Source organism: Phacochoerus africanus, chromosome 2, assembly GCF_016906955.1.
Source record: "Phacochoerus africanus isolate WHEZ1 chromosome 2, ROS_Pafr_v1, whole genome shotgun sequence".
NCBI lineage: Eukaryota > Metazoa > Chordata > Mammalia > Artiodactyla > Suidae > Phacochoerus > Phacochoerus africanus.
In genome coordinates this window covers 263,800,029-263,812,971 of record NC_062545.1, presented here as the reverse complement: position 1 = coordinate 263,812,971, position 12,943 = coordinate 263,800,029, and the positions used below count along the sequence as shown (strand labels likewise).

At 62.1% G+C, this 12,943-nt stretch overlaps 1 protein-coding gene across 1 annotated transcript in view; it reads right to left on the bottom strand.

Moving 5' to 3' along the window:
• DAB2IP (DAB2 interacting protein) overlaps window positions 1-12,943 on the bottom strand; it is a 127,171-nt gene that overhangs the window by 19,177 nt on the left and 95,051 nt on the right. Inside the window, 5 exon segments of the mRNA XM_047768317.1 lie at window positions 1,898-2,042; window positions 2,128-2,272; window positions 5,056-5,610; window positions 6,366-6,464; window positions 8,118-8,271. Of these exon segments, the coding sequence (XP_047624273.1) occupies window positions 1,898-2,042; window positions 2,128-2,272; window positions 5,056-5,610; window positions 6,366-6,464; window positions 8,118-8,271 (1,098 nt within the window).

Genomic DNA, 12,943 nt, shown 5'->3' with positions numbered 1-12,943 from the left:
CAGACCCGGCTGGGGGCCCTCTCCATGGGCACAACCCCACCCCCACCACAGTGAGGCCGACAGGGCAACCTTCCTATCTTTTCACCCTAGAGGATGTGTGCTCCCTGAACCCAGCCTATACCTGGCACTAGCCCAGGTGCTCGGTCCCAGGCCTGGCCACTCTCGGCTTCAGGTTCCTCACCCACAGGCTGAGAACGAGGAAGAGCTACCTTAAGGCCGAGACCCTTGGCCATGGTAACCCTGAAAAGCTTTTGTCCCACAAGCCGAGCACCCAGCCTGGCAGACTCAGGCCGTGAATGTGGCTGAACCAACAGTGACGTGGCTCGAGAGGAAGTGAGGGCAGGTGACCTTTAGTCCTGGCCCTGGAAGCACCTGGTGCAAGACTGGGCAGGGGTAGGCACTGAGCGATGACATCTACTGACGGCCTTGTTCAGAACTGAGAGGTGTCCCTGGGCCTGTGCAGACGTCACAAAGAGGAGACGGACGAGCACTGTGCAGGCACACGTCTCCTTGCATGGGCACTGGCCGCCCCAGGAACATCAGGGCAGAGGGTGAGAGTGCTACCCAGCCCAGGGGGGAGTGTGTTCCAGAGTTCAGGCTCCCTGATTGCCTGATACCAGGGGTCATTTCTGGATTGGCCCAAGGGGCCACAATGGGGCAGAGGGACCTGGGCCGGGGGACGCTGGCCCCACTGCCTGACTCTGGCCATTCCCTCTGCCCCCACTCAAGGCCGTCACTCCCCCAGAAGGCCTGCCTGGGCCTGTCCTTCGGGAGCAGCAAACCATTCCTAGGCCCTTTTGTGTGTCCAGCTCTGAGAAGCTGCATCAGCTTGCCCCTAGGGTGCTTACAGTGTGTGCAGGAAGCAGACCTGGACACAGCACAACTCCATTCTCATGGAATCAGGGCTCCTGATGTGAGCAAGGGTGCCTGGGAGGGGTGAGCCGACCGCATCTGTGACGTGAAGGTGGCCACAGAGGGAAGCCAAACACAGGCCTAAGAGCAGGATGATGGGAAAGCACATGAGCAAAGAAACAAGGTATGGCTGGGGGTTGGGGTGGGAGTGGGGTCAGGAGAGTGACTTGGGTGGAGACGGGCAAGCAGGTATTAAGCTGGAGACTATCTGGGCAGCTCCGGTTATGAAAATAAAGCCACTGCTTGGGGCTGGCGGCACGGTCCCCTGGACAGTCAGGAGCAGCAGGTACCTGGTTGTTACCTTCTGGCCCTGAGTACAGTCCTGTGTGAGCAGCCCACACTGCACACCTGTCTCCTTTCCGGGCCAGGGGCCTGCAGCCCTCTGCTCTATTTAAAGCCCAGTCCTCCTCCTTTGCTGTGTCCCAGCAGGACTCCTGCCTGGTGTCCAGGTACCCACACAAGTCCCTGCTGGGCCTGTTCCCGAGCCTGTAACATGAGCACCAGCTCCTTCAGACAGGTGAGCTGTCAGAGCAGGGCCTTGTCCCTCTGGCTCCCTGGCGCCTACAGCAGTGCAGTGCCAGCCAGGCCCACAGAGGGTGCCTGCTGTCAGGTTCAAATCCTCAACACTGTAGAAACCACATCCTGCAGATGGTCTCTGGCACACTCCTTATGTCTGAGTGCCCTAAAAGGACCAAGACATGGGCCTGGCAGCTCAGCAAGACCCAGTGGGGTCAGGCAGTTCCCAATCACAGGGCCACCGCCCCGAAGCTGTGAGAGGCTGCAGGCGGCTCACCTATCCTCTCCTCATTAAACATCGGCCCTCCTGGGCTGATGGAGTAGAGCCCCCTTGCTGAGCTGCCTGGAGGGACCAAGTGCACACGTGCCAGCACAGCGCAGGTGCCCTGACATCCACAGGAGGATGGGGAGACGCTGGGATGGGGGCCCTGGGCAGCTGAGCCGAGAAGGGCGTGCGGGCAGCACTGACCAGTAGGAGTTGATAATCTTGCAGAAGGCCAGCTCGCAGCACATCTTGAGGTTGCCCTGGTGCTCGGGGAGGTCAGCGGCCGAGCACTTGCTTGGGTCTACTTCACAGTTCTCGTCTGACTCATAGAGCGCTTTGATGAACTCGCCTGTGGTGGGGAGGGCAGAGAGGGGGCAGTGAGGACCCGGCGGCCACGGCCCACCCTCCGCCCCCGGCTGGCACGCTCCCCCTACCCAGTGCGTCCTGCAGATACTTCTGGCCCACCAGCTTGAGGTACTCCTCGATGGCCTTGGTGGCCAGCGTGTTCTCCCGGAAGATGAGGTGCTCGTTGTCGCCGCAGCGGTCCACCTCGGACATCATCAGGTCAGTCAGGAAGTCCTGCGGAGCCGGGAGGGGAGGACAGTGGACCTGAGCAGACCCAGCCGGGTCCTAGGATTCCAGCCCTGCTTCCTGGCCAGAAGCCCCTGCTCCTCCAGGCTGCTCTGTCACTAAGATGCCGGTACCCACCCTTAGGCACTGCCGGGGAGTGTGGGCAGGGCAGCCTAGTAAGGAAGATGCCTAGTGCTGGTGACATCAGGGCTGGGCCCAGGATTGGGGGCCGGGGGTGGAGCCAAGAGCATGCTACATGGAGCCTGGCCCCAGCATCACAGCCAGACCCGAGGGACTCGTCCTTGTCCAGTCCTGCCCACGCCTGGCTGGGTGACCAGGGCCGAGCTCCCCTGCCCGGTGCCATTGGTGCTGACAGACTGGCTGCCACCACCCACCCCCTACTCCAAGGGATTCTCTCACACCAGACAGATTCGTTCTGAGCAGCCTCACAGGAAGGATGAGAGGAGGCGGGGGGAAGGCGGGGCCCCATTCCCACTCACGGCAGCCCCTCACTGCCGTGGGTCCCAGACTCAGTGTCTCAGTGCCATGTGCAGCTCTGTGGGGAGACCCAGGAGGGAGCCTGAGCCCACGCTTTCCCTCCTGACTGAGCTGCAGGGAACCTACCACGCAACCAGGTGGAAACTCCCTCCCAGGGCCCTGTGCCCACAGCCAGCCTTGTGACTTGGGGGAGGGGAGAGAACAGGAGGCAGGAAGTTGGAGACCCGGGGAGGGTGACCATCAGGGCAGGGTCACCCAGCACAGAGGCTGCAAATGGCCACTGTGGGCCAGGGTTTCTGGGGCTGTGGAAATTCCTCACTCCAACGTGCACAACTTTGGGGCCCTCTGAAACCACAAGCGGCCCTTGAAGTACAGAGCCCAAGTCCAGGCCCAACAGAGCCGGCTGGCCCACGGCGAGACAGGAAGGGGTGGAGGGAGGAGTGGCAGTGAGTCCTTCTGGGACCACAGAGCTCGAGGACCCCTCCCTGACCGCAGATGTCCTTGAGGGCCTCTAGGGCTTCTGAACACACGGCAGCAGACATGAGCCTTGTGTGAACTGCTCTGCTCACGCCCATGGGCCTTCCCCAACTCCTGGGGTGGGGCGAGGCCCAGGCAGGGAAGTGAGGGGGGACAGTCACGGAATAGGAAGGTGACCTGTCCATGCCACACAGCTACCTAGGCCAGATCAGGCTAGAGTCTTGCTTCCCAGATCCTGTTCCTCCCATTGCATTGGGGGGGGGGTGGGGGGGTGGCAGGAGAAGCCCAGGAGAGCAGAGCCTTGAGAGGGGGCCGAAGGTGCCATATGCCCCCTTGCGCAGCCCTCCCCCAGGGCTGCAGGGCGCTGTCGAGTGAAAAGCGTCTCCCCCATTCATTCTCAGGGTTCAGAGCTCAGAGGCGGCAGCCTGCCTTCCAGTCTGTCCTTCCACCTGCTGCTCCCCATCCCCCGAGGGCCCTCTGGGGGGCTGGAGCCCACCTCCTTCACAATGAGCACCTCGATTCTGTTCCAGCCGTGAGCCTAGAGCAGAGGTCTCTCCAGCTTGGGGTCAGCCTCCCAGCCCAGGCCAGCCCTCGCGGGTGCTGGATGAACAGACACAGCGGCAGAAAGGATGCTGCTTGAGCCCTCATTGGCTCCCTCACTCCCCCTCCAGGGCCAGGACTTCGAGTCACTCAGTTTCCAGCACCCCTCCCAGTGCTGACCAAGAAGTGAAGGACAGCACAGCCAGAGAGGGTCCTCCATGAAGCCTGGCCAGGTGGGAAGGCTGGGGGCAGGAAGGACGCAGTCCAGCAACACGGAGGACCGGGGCCCACACCGAGAAGGGACCTCTCCTGGTCCCACACTGGTCACACACACCGTGGGCCCAACAGGCAGAGCCTTGAAGGGCATGGAGAAGACCAGGGCCTTCTGGGAACAGGTAGAAGGTAAGGGTCTGGATGGACCCGTGTGCCTGGGGCTCTGCCTGCGGACCCCCGACCCGTATCTCCCCGGACCCCAGGCCGAGGGCTCAGGACCTAGACCAAGGCAGGCCCTCCTCCCCACCACAGGCCACAAAGCACATTATGTCCACAGGCAGAAGCCCACTCCCAGAGCCAGCACGGGGGGGCTTCGGTGGCATGGATGGACCCCGCACCCAGCCTTTTCCCACTATATCCCCTTTGAACAGCTCCCCCAAGGGAGAGGGCAGGGCGGAGCACGCTCCACTGCGCTGGGCAGGCGGGCACGGGAACTTTCCAGAAGGATACTCTTGTCTCCTAAACCAGGTGGGTGGGGCTGAGGCTTGGCTTGGCAGGTGGAAGGAGGTGGGGAGAGCAGGGCCTGCTGAAGGGCTTCAGACGAGCCCTGTTCCCGTGGCTGGCTGCCCTGTCATATGGCTGCGACAGTGACTATGTGACCCATGCGTGTGCATCTGGGAGTGGTAGGGGGCTGGGGCTCAGACAGCGGCTGCACCCTGGTGGTCACGTGGGGATGTCTGCTAAAGCCAGCGCCCCACTGGACACACATGTCTGGGTCACGGGACCTGAGTGCTGGCAGAGGCAGGCCATGGGGGCCCCCAAACCCATCTCCTCACCCTAAGCCACATGCCCATCCTCGGGCTCTGTGCCTGCCTCTGCCATCAACTCCCACTGCGGAGGAGGAGCACGAAGGCTACCCCCGCATCCAGCAGCTCTTAGGTTTAGGGAGCCCAGCTGGCTGTAGCCAGTGCCTCCAGGGGAGCTCAAGTCCAGGATGCAGACACGGAGACCGGCAGGTAACTGACTGTGTGTCGCCCAGCCTCCCCTGGGGCCCTGACACCTACCTTCACCTTGCCGGTGCTCTGCAGGATGTGCACCAGGGCTGAGGCCATCTCCTCCTTGGTCTTGGCGCTGAGGATGGGCTCGAGGGCGGCGCAGAGCCCCAGGTAGTGGTTGGTGATGTGCTCGGCGAACTCCTTGTACATCTCCATGGGCAGGATGGTGATGGTTTGGTAGCGCGCCTTGATGCGGATCATGGGCCCGGGGCCCTTGCCGCCCTTGGGGTTGGGCGTCACCACCGGGTACCACTTCTCCACGAACTGCCGCCCGGCCACCGAGGCGGCGGGCAGGCTCACCAGGCCCAGGTAGCTGTTGCGCTCCTTCTTCTTCTTCTTGTCGGTCTCCCGGTACAGGTGGACGGTGACGGTGCGCAGGGGCGGCAGGTTGTGGAACTCGAAGTGCTCGCCCCAGAAGACATTGTCTGTCTTGAGCTTGCCCGTGGTGCGTGCGTACAGCACGTCGTCCAGGCACAGCTCGCACAGGTACTTCTTCTTGGCCGGCAGGTCCTTGGCCTCGATGACCCACAGCTTCAGGATGTGCTCCACGCGCCGGCTGTTGTCCTGCACACGCACCAGGAGGGCCACGGTGACGGGGGGGCTCCAGCCGCCTGCCTGCCACCCACCCCCTGAGGGCCCAGGAAGGTGGTGGGGAGGACCAGGGATGGCCCTGGAGTCTGATGGACATGGGACTGGATCTCTGCTCAGCCTCATCCTGGCTCAATGACCTGGCTGAGTGAGGTCAGTGATCTTAGATCAACTGATCTAAGCCTCAACTCCTTTTTCTATCAAGAGAAAGCAAGTAGAGAGCGAGTAAGAGGCTAGCACAGTGCCTGGCACATGGCAGCTGTTAACTGGCTCTTCTGTAGTTTGCTGGTCTGTAAAGTCACTTCAGAGGTAACCACTGCTAAGGCCCTTCCTTAGTGAGGTCACGGTGACCAGGACTCAGCCCAGGCTGAGTCAGCCAAGGAGAGAATCACAGAAGCAGGTGGTTACAGCTGGGGCCCCAGGAACCTGCTAGGAGAGGTGCAGGGGCTGTGGGAACAGAGGGGAGGGAAGCGGTTTGGGCTGGTACCTAGGCTGCAATGGGAGGGATGAGCAGGAATATGGTGGGGGTGGGGGAGGACACGAGAGTTCCAGGCAGGACACCTGCACCCAAAAGCTGGCCCTCAGCTCTCTGGCCCAGCCTCCTCCGTGTGCAGCTTCAAGGACGGCCGCCCGGGCCCTGGCTGCACACAGGCTGCCCCTCCAGAGACCGCTCCCTCATGCCAGAGTCCGAGCTCTGCCCCCCCGGGGGGGAGGGGGGGACACAGGCCCACCTTGTTGGGATGCACTGCTCGCCGCAGGTTCTCCATCCACTTATCCCGCTCGGCCGCTGACCGGCAGGAGAAGCACTTGCTTCCCGACGACGTTGTCACCTGTGGGGGACCAGCAGGACAGCGTCACAGGGGAGGGGACAGCAGCAAGGAGGTATGCTGGAGGACCTCTGTGGCTTGGGGGACTTCAACAGCCAGGTCTGTCTGCATCACAGCCTCAGGGAGGAGGCAGAGCAGGACCCACAACGACCCCATATCACACGTTTGCAGGTGGTGCACTGAGACCTGTGGTCTCCAAGCAACACAGCGATAGGAGGGTGGTCCAGCCCTGCACCATCTGGTGCCTGCTCCGGTCTCCTCACCCTGCCGCAGTGCCCTCCGTCCACAGGAAAGCATCCTTCTGACTCCAACATCTACCTTTCTCTCGGAGATGGAAGACAGAAGGCACGAGGCAGGGGGCAAGGTTTAACCTGAGTCTCCCCCTATTGGCGGAGCCACAGGCACCTGGGAAACAACCAGAGGAGGCACATGGGTCACCATGATCCTCAGCTGACACCTGCTGATGATGCTCCTCTTTTGCCAAGTGACAGTGACAACACTGATGGTCACAGAAGCCCAACGTTTGGGGGTCAGACTAGAGAGCTGAGAACTGGCTGGCTGGGTGTGCTGGGCCGGGGGGGGTGGGGGGTGTCCTGCCTGGAACCCCTCCCCTCCGCTGACTGATCTGCACTTCCTCCGGTTTCCTAGAGGTGAGGGAGCCTGTCCCAAGCTGCTCCTATTCCATTCACCATCCCCAGCACCATGCCAAGGGCGCCACAGGAGGAAACCAGACTCCTTATCTAGCCATTCAAGGGCTTGCACGAGCCACAGCACCCCCTGCTGTGGACAAGGGGACAGGCACCATCTTCAGTCTGTCCCAGGCCAAGAAGTCGGAGCCCAGAAGGAGTCCAGCTGAATCAGGAGTCCTGAACCAGAAATAGCACCCGTGGGCACAGGGCGGGGGCAGGTGCCAGGCACCACTCCACTCTTCCCCCAGAGATGGGGGTGCCAGGAGGTTGCCACACTAGTCTCAAGCTCATTCCTCTACCAGAAAGCTCCCCTAATTATGCAAGACTGTTGGGGGTGGGAAGCTTCCCAGAAACAGAGGTGGGAAGAGAATATGCATGATGAAAGAAGCAATTAGGATGTCCCAGGAACACCTGAGACATTAGTTTCCTGGGCCGGGCGTGGCGTCATGCTTGTTGGGTGACCTCTGCCAATTCCTTGCCCTCTCTGGGCCTCGGATTCCCCATCTACAGGAAGGTGCTGGACAGGGCATCCTGTAGATGGGTGGCCCTGTGCTCGCCAACTCTGAGTCACGGGATGCCAGGGCAAGAGAGATGCTGGCTCTCAACACAGAGAGATGGGGACGGGGCTGGAAAAGGGGACACCCCCCACTGTCCACCCCCTCTCCACCGCCCTGCACTGGAGGGGTTTTTGCAGGAGAGACACGAGCAGGCTTGAGATGGCCTCGACCCCTTTCCACCCCCCTCAGGCTGCTTGCCAGCAGGAGGGACGGTGCTGGTGGAGCCCACAGAGCAGCAATGAAGCCCCCCTCTCCCACCACCACCTGATTTCCTAGGAGCCAAAAGCTGTGACATATTTCAGCCGCTGTCCCAGAGAACCTGGCCCGGCAGAGGCCACGGAGCACCCTGGGAGGAGAGCTGGCCTCGCCGGGCAAGGACACGGGTGCCAGCCCGGCCCTGGCGGACCCACCTCGAAGCAGTAGTCCTGGCCCAGGATGCTGCTGTGCACAGGCTTGATGACCACCTCCTCCTCCATGCTGAGGGCCAGCGCCTCCACTGCGCTGCTGGGGCTGAGCAGAGACTCGTGGGAGCGCGACTCCTTCAGCCTCGGCATCAGATGGGACCTGAGGGGCAGGCGGCAAGGGATGTCAGGCTGGGCCTGCCCTGTACCCCTCCCTCCCCCTCTCCTCAGGAAGCCCACCCACTCCCCTCGACCCCCATAGTCCTTTCCATCTTAAGGCAGACCTGGGGGTGGGGGCATCGCAGTGCTAGTGTCGCAGAGACCCGCCTTCTCCCCAAGGCAGAAGTCTGGGTGAGGGGCTCAGCCCCCAGGGCAGCAGGTGGCTGAGGATGAGGTCACTACCCAACCCAGGAGTTGAAAGTCAGCTCTGAGTGCAGGGGAGGGAGGAGTCTGGCTCCCAAGGAGCACGAGACCCACAGATAAGAGCGGCCCTGACCCAGGCAGCCTTCTGGGTGTCCGGTGCCTTCCCCATGTCCCCTGCCCTCCACCCGGTCCCCATCGAAGACAGAAACAACATCCCAACAACTGTCCAGGACATCGCTGCCAACAGAGCCTCCTCTCACATACCGTCCCTCTCCACCCATCAGCCCCAGTGAGGCAGGAGCACCACAGGAACTCTGCTGCCCCTTTTTAGAGGCGAGGACCGGGAGGCTCAGAACAGAAAGGACACGGCTGTCTCTGCACAGTACCCAAGATCCCGAGGCTCAGAGAAGGTCCACATGCTGGGGCTCAGGAGTACAGAGCACAGGCAGTCAACTCCACCTGGTGTCCAAGTGGAGCCCAGACCAGACTGGCTCTGACTGACCTGGCCTTGGACGCAGGCCCAATGCTCACCTGCTGTGTGACCCTGGGCAAGTCACTTCCCCCCTCTGAGAATGTTCCCCTGGCACATCACACAGAAAGCACCTCAGACAGCACCTGTACCAATGCTTGGGAGAGTCTACCTCAGAGAGATGAATGTCCCCTTCCAGAGCCAAGAAGCCACAGCAGTGCCCCCTCCCACAGCCAAGGCAGAGGAAAAGCCAGAGGACCAGCCAGGCCTTGCCCTGGCCCAGCTTACCCACACCTCCTTTCAGCTCCTGGCCTCCAATGGTCCAAGGCTCAGTGTATCAGCTCTTCCTGTCTTGCCCAGCAAGAACCCTCCCTCAGGTCAGTGAGGCCCAGCAGGATCACCACACGCCTCCCTGCAGAGCACATACCCTGTGACCCATCTCCATGACCACCTGTGGTAAGGGGGCCGAGGCCCATGAGGTGTGGGCTCAGGAATCCAGAGCCGAGCTGGACGGGCCCTGCCTGGAGGGTTCACAGGCTGACAGAGGCTGCCCTCCAGCTCCTACCCTCTACATTTCTATGGAAACAACCTCCTGAACAGAGTCCTGTGCTAGGCAGTGCATGGGAGTCACAGCTGGAACTGGGACACCAGCCCTTGGGGATCTCACAGCCCGACCCAGGAGACCCAGCCAGGCCCCCAACTGCTCCTCAGGCACGAAGCTGGCACAGCGCAGGGCTCAGATCTCTGGAGCCAAGTCGATACCCTTAGGCAGGAAAGCTGGGGGGAATGGACAGACCAGAGGGAAGCTGTAAGACAGGCTGACGTCAGGTTAGAGCCAGGCCGAACCTCCCCGACTCCTGCGAGGCCCACCGCCACTGGCGTGCACAGCTAAGGCACCTCTGCTCCTCCACTGCCCTCTCTGGAAGGCAGCATTTCACACTCTCTCTCACACACACTCACACACACACGGGCCTGCCATCATTTTTCACACACACAAACGTGCAGGGGAGGGGGTACCCTGTCATGCCACTCTTGATAGGTACTGACTAGCCTTCCAGATTCTGCTGAATGGCTCGGCCCCCTTCCCCGCACAGCACTGACTGATGATGTGGGCGCATATGCCGTCCACTCGGGTGAGAGTCCTCCTTGGGCTTCCCTCCCAGGCTGAAGCTCCACACCTCAGAGCCTCAGATACCAAGGATATTGCCCAGTCCTCAGAAGGGCTGGGACCCAGAACCCCTAAGCCTGCTGTCCGGCGCTGAAAACCCAGCCTGCCAATCAAGATCAGGCTCCTTTTTGGCCCAGCCTGGAAACCCCTGCCAGGTTAAGATGCTGGGAGCCAGAGTGGTGGGCTGGGGCCGCCTCCCGCCTGAGGACTGGGCCTGCCCTGGGAGACCCAAGAGGGTCCTTGCCCTACAGCCCAGGAGCCCAGCAGGCCCAGGCCAGACGCCAAAGCAGCTAGAGCCTGGAACCTGTACTGCAGAACCCTCCTCTTTCCCCACCATCCCGTCCCCCACAGCTTTCACCCACTCCCCAGCCGCACAGGAAAGGTTCCTGACCAAACAGAAGGCTGTGGGAAGCTCACGGCTAAGGCGTCCTGGCCTCCTGACAGCCCGGACTCTCCCCACTTCCCCAGGGATTCTCTGAGTGGGAGGACCTGGACCCACCCCTGCAGCACAGGCTTCCTGGGAAGAGAAGGAATGGAGGAGGGGTGGGGCCCAGGGAGGCCCCGGGGCTGCTCCTGGATCTCCCAGGTACTTCTGGGAGGAGTGAAGGGCCAGGCTCTGACCACTGCCCAGCCTGGAGTCTACCCCTGCCCCTCATGAGGCTCCAGGGGGAGAGGAAGAGGCACCTGCTCATCAGGCCCTGACACACAGCTCTGGGCCCAGAGGGGAGCCGGTCTGCTGTGACCCTGTAGGGTGGGACCTCTTGGGACAGGTGAGGTGCCTGATAAGGGGCTCAGGGAGGGAAAATGGTCACTTCCTGGACCCAGGAGGCCCACCTCATAGCCTAAGAACCACCTCTTCCAAGAGGCCAGCCGGCCCCATCCCAGGCCCATGGCACCCCTCACACTCACCCCAGGGGCTCTGCCCCATCAGTCACCTGGGAAGCTCAACCCTCCTGCCTCTGCCTCCTCAGAACTGTTAGATACTTCCTTTCTCACCTCCAACCCCTGCCTCTCTAGGCTGGGCCAGAAGCCCATCAGGGGAGGGAGGGAGCAGGGCACCTCTGACTGCCCAGGCTCCAAGGGAGCAGCCAGTGGGCATGTCTCCCTACCCAGGAAGCTTGGGAAGGAGGTGAGCAGGTGCCAGCCTCTGACCTGTTCCCTCATCTACCCATTTTACAGGGTCCTCAGTGGGACAGCACCAGGCAGGGCAAACTCTTTGTCCGGGGCCTCTGCGGGAACAGTTACACCCAAGGCGCAGGGATGCCCCGTGACCACGCGGGCCTCCGAGAGTCAGATCTCACAGCAGGGCTGAGGGCTCCACATGTCTGGCCATCCTCATCAGGGCAGAGCTGGCACCCCTGGGCCCTGCCCACAGGAAACAAAACACACAGCCCTGGGCAGAATCCTCAACAGGCTGCCAGGCAGATACTAACCCCACCCCAGCTTTCTGGGAGCAGCGGAGGCCTGCTCAGAGAGGCGGGGGAGCTGCCCAGGGTCTCAGCTTCCTCCTCACGTCACTCCCACACCCCAAGCCCACCCTGGGGGGCCCTTTCCTATGTGAAAAAGGACACTCATGGAAATAAAGGGCACTGGGCACATGCTGCGGGCCTGGAGGGCTTTGGTGGAGAGGCGCTTGCGGGCATCCGAGTCATGAAGGGGGTTTCTGTCGAGACCACTTGGTTCAGCGGTAGCCTCCCCTGGGCCGGGGCCACCTGCCTCTTCCACCTCACCCTGAGCTCCTCTTCCTTGCTTCCCTCAGGCAGCCTCCAGGCACATGCGGTCCCCTTCGCCCACAAGGCCCCTTGTCCTATCCAACCTTGAACACCAGCATCCGCACCCCTTCTTCCAGGAAGCCTTCCCAGACTCTCCGGGGCGGATGGTGAACTTGCACGTGGTCCCTGTGCTGGGAAGGCCCATCACTGAGCTGTGTCCTTGCCAGGCAGGGGCTCCTCATGGGTAGGGCAGTGCTAAGATTCAGAGCCCCCAAGTTCCTGGACCAAAACCCCAACACCCCCGTAGCTGGGGTCAGCTAAGCCTGGGGGAGTGGGGGAGGTCGGTGGGGATGACGACACTCTTCCCTGAGCCCTCAGATGCTGGTGAGTGGGAGAAGGGACAAAATGACCCAAGCGCTGGTCCTCAGGGTAGCTGCTCATTCAAGGCCAAGTCCCGAGAGCAGCACCCTGGTGCTCGCCCAGAATCTCTGAGAAACACCCTGCTCTTGCTTTGTCCAGGTATGGGGAGCTCCCTCCATCTCTCCCAAGGTCAGGGCTTATCCTACCCTCCAAGGCTGCACCCTCCACCGTGGCCCCATTCCTCTCAGATCGGCCCAGACACAGTTGATTCTCTAGACCCTCAACAGCCCCTAGGGACTAGAGGCCCTGTGTCCCCTGCAGCCCCCCCACCCCACCCCAGGCCAGCTGCTCAGGAAGCTGTGTGCTCCATTCCAGGGAACCCTCACGCTTCCTCGGAAGGGGGTGCTGCCTCGATTTGCAGTGCACAGACAGGAGAGGCGAGGCCACAGGGAGTGAGGCCTGCCTTGAGCCTCCCTGCCTCTGAGAGCTGTCTTGGTCAGGGCCTGGGGGGGGGCAGCAAAGGTGGGGAGCAGTGCCCTCCCACCGGAAGGGTCCTCTGCCCAACAGGGTGTCACCCCCGCCCTCGGTTCTCCCCTCGCAGCCTATGGAGAACCAAGCCACAGTGTCTTAACCTGGGGTTGAGCCGTCCGCAAAACCAGCCCCTCACCCCACATCCTGGCAATCACCAAGACTCTCCTCCCCAGCTGGCCCCTGGCCCGCCCTCCCTCTGGGGGGCCTCCGCCCAGCTTCTCCTCCACGTCTC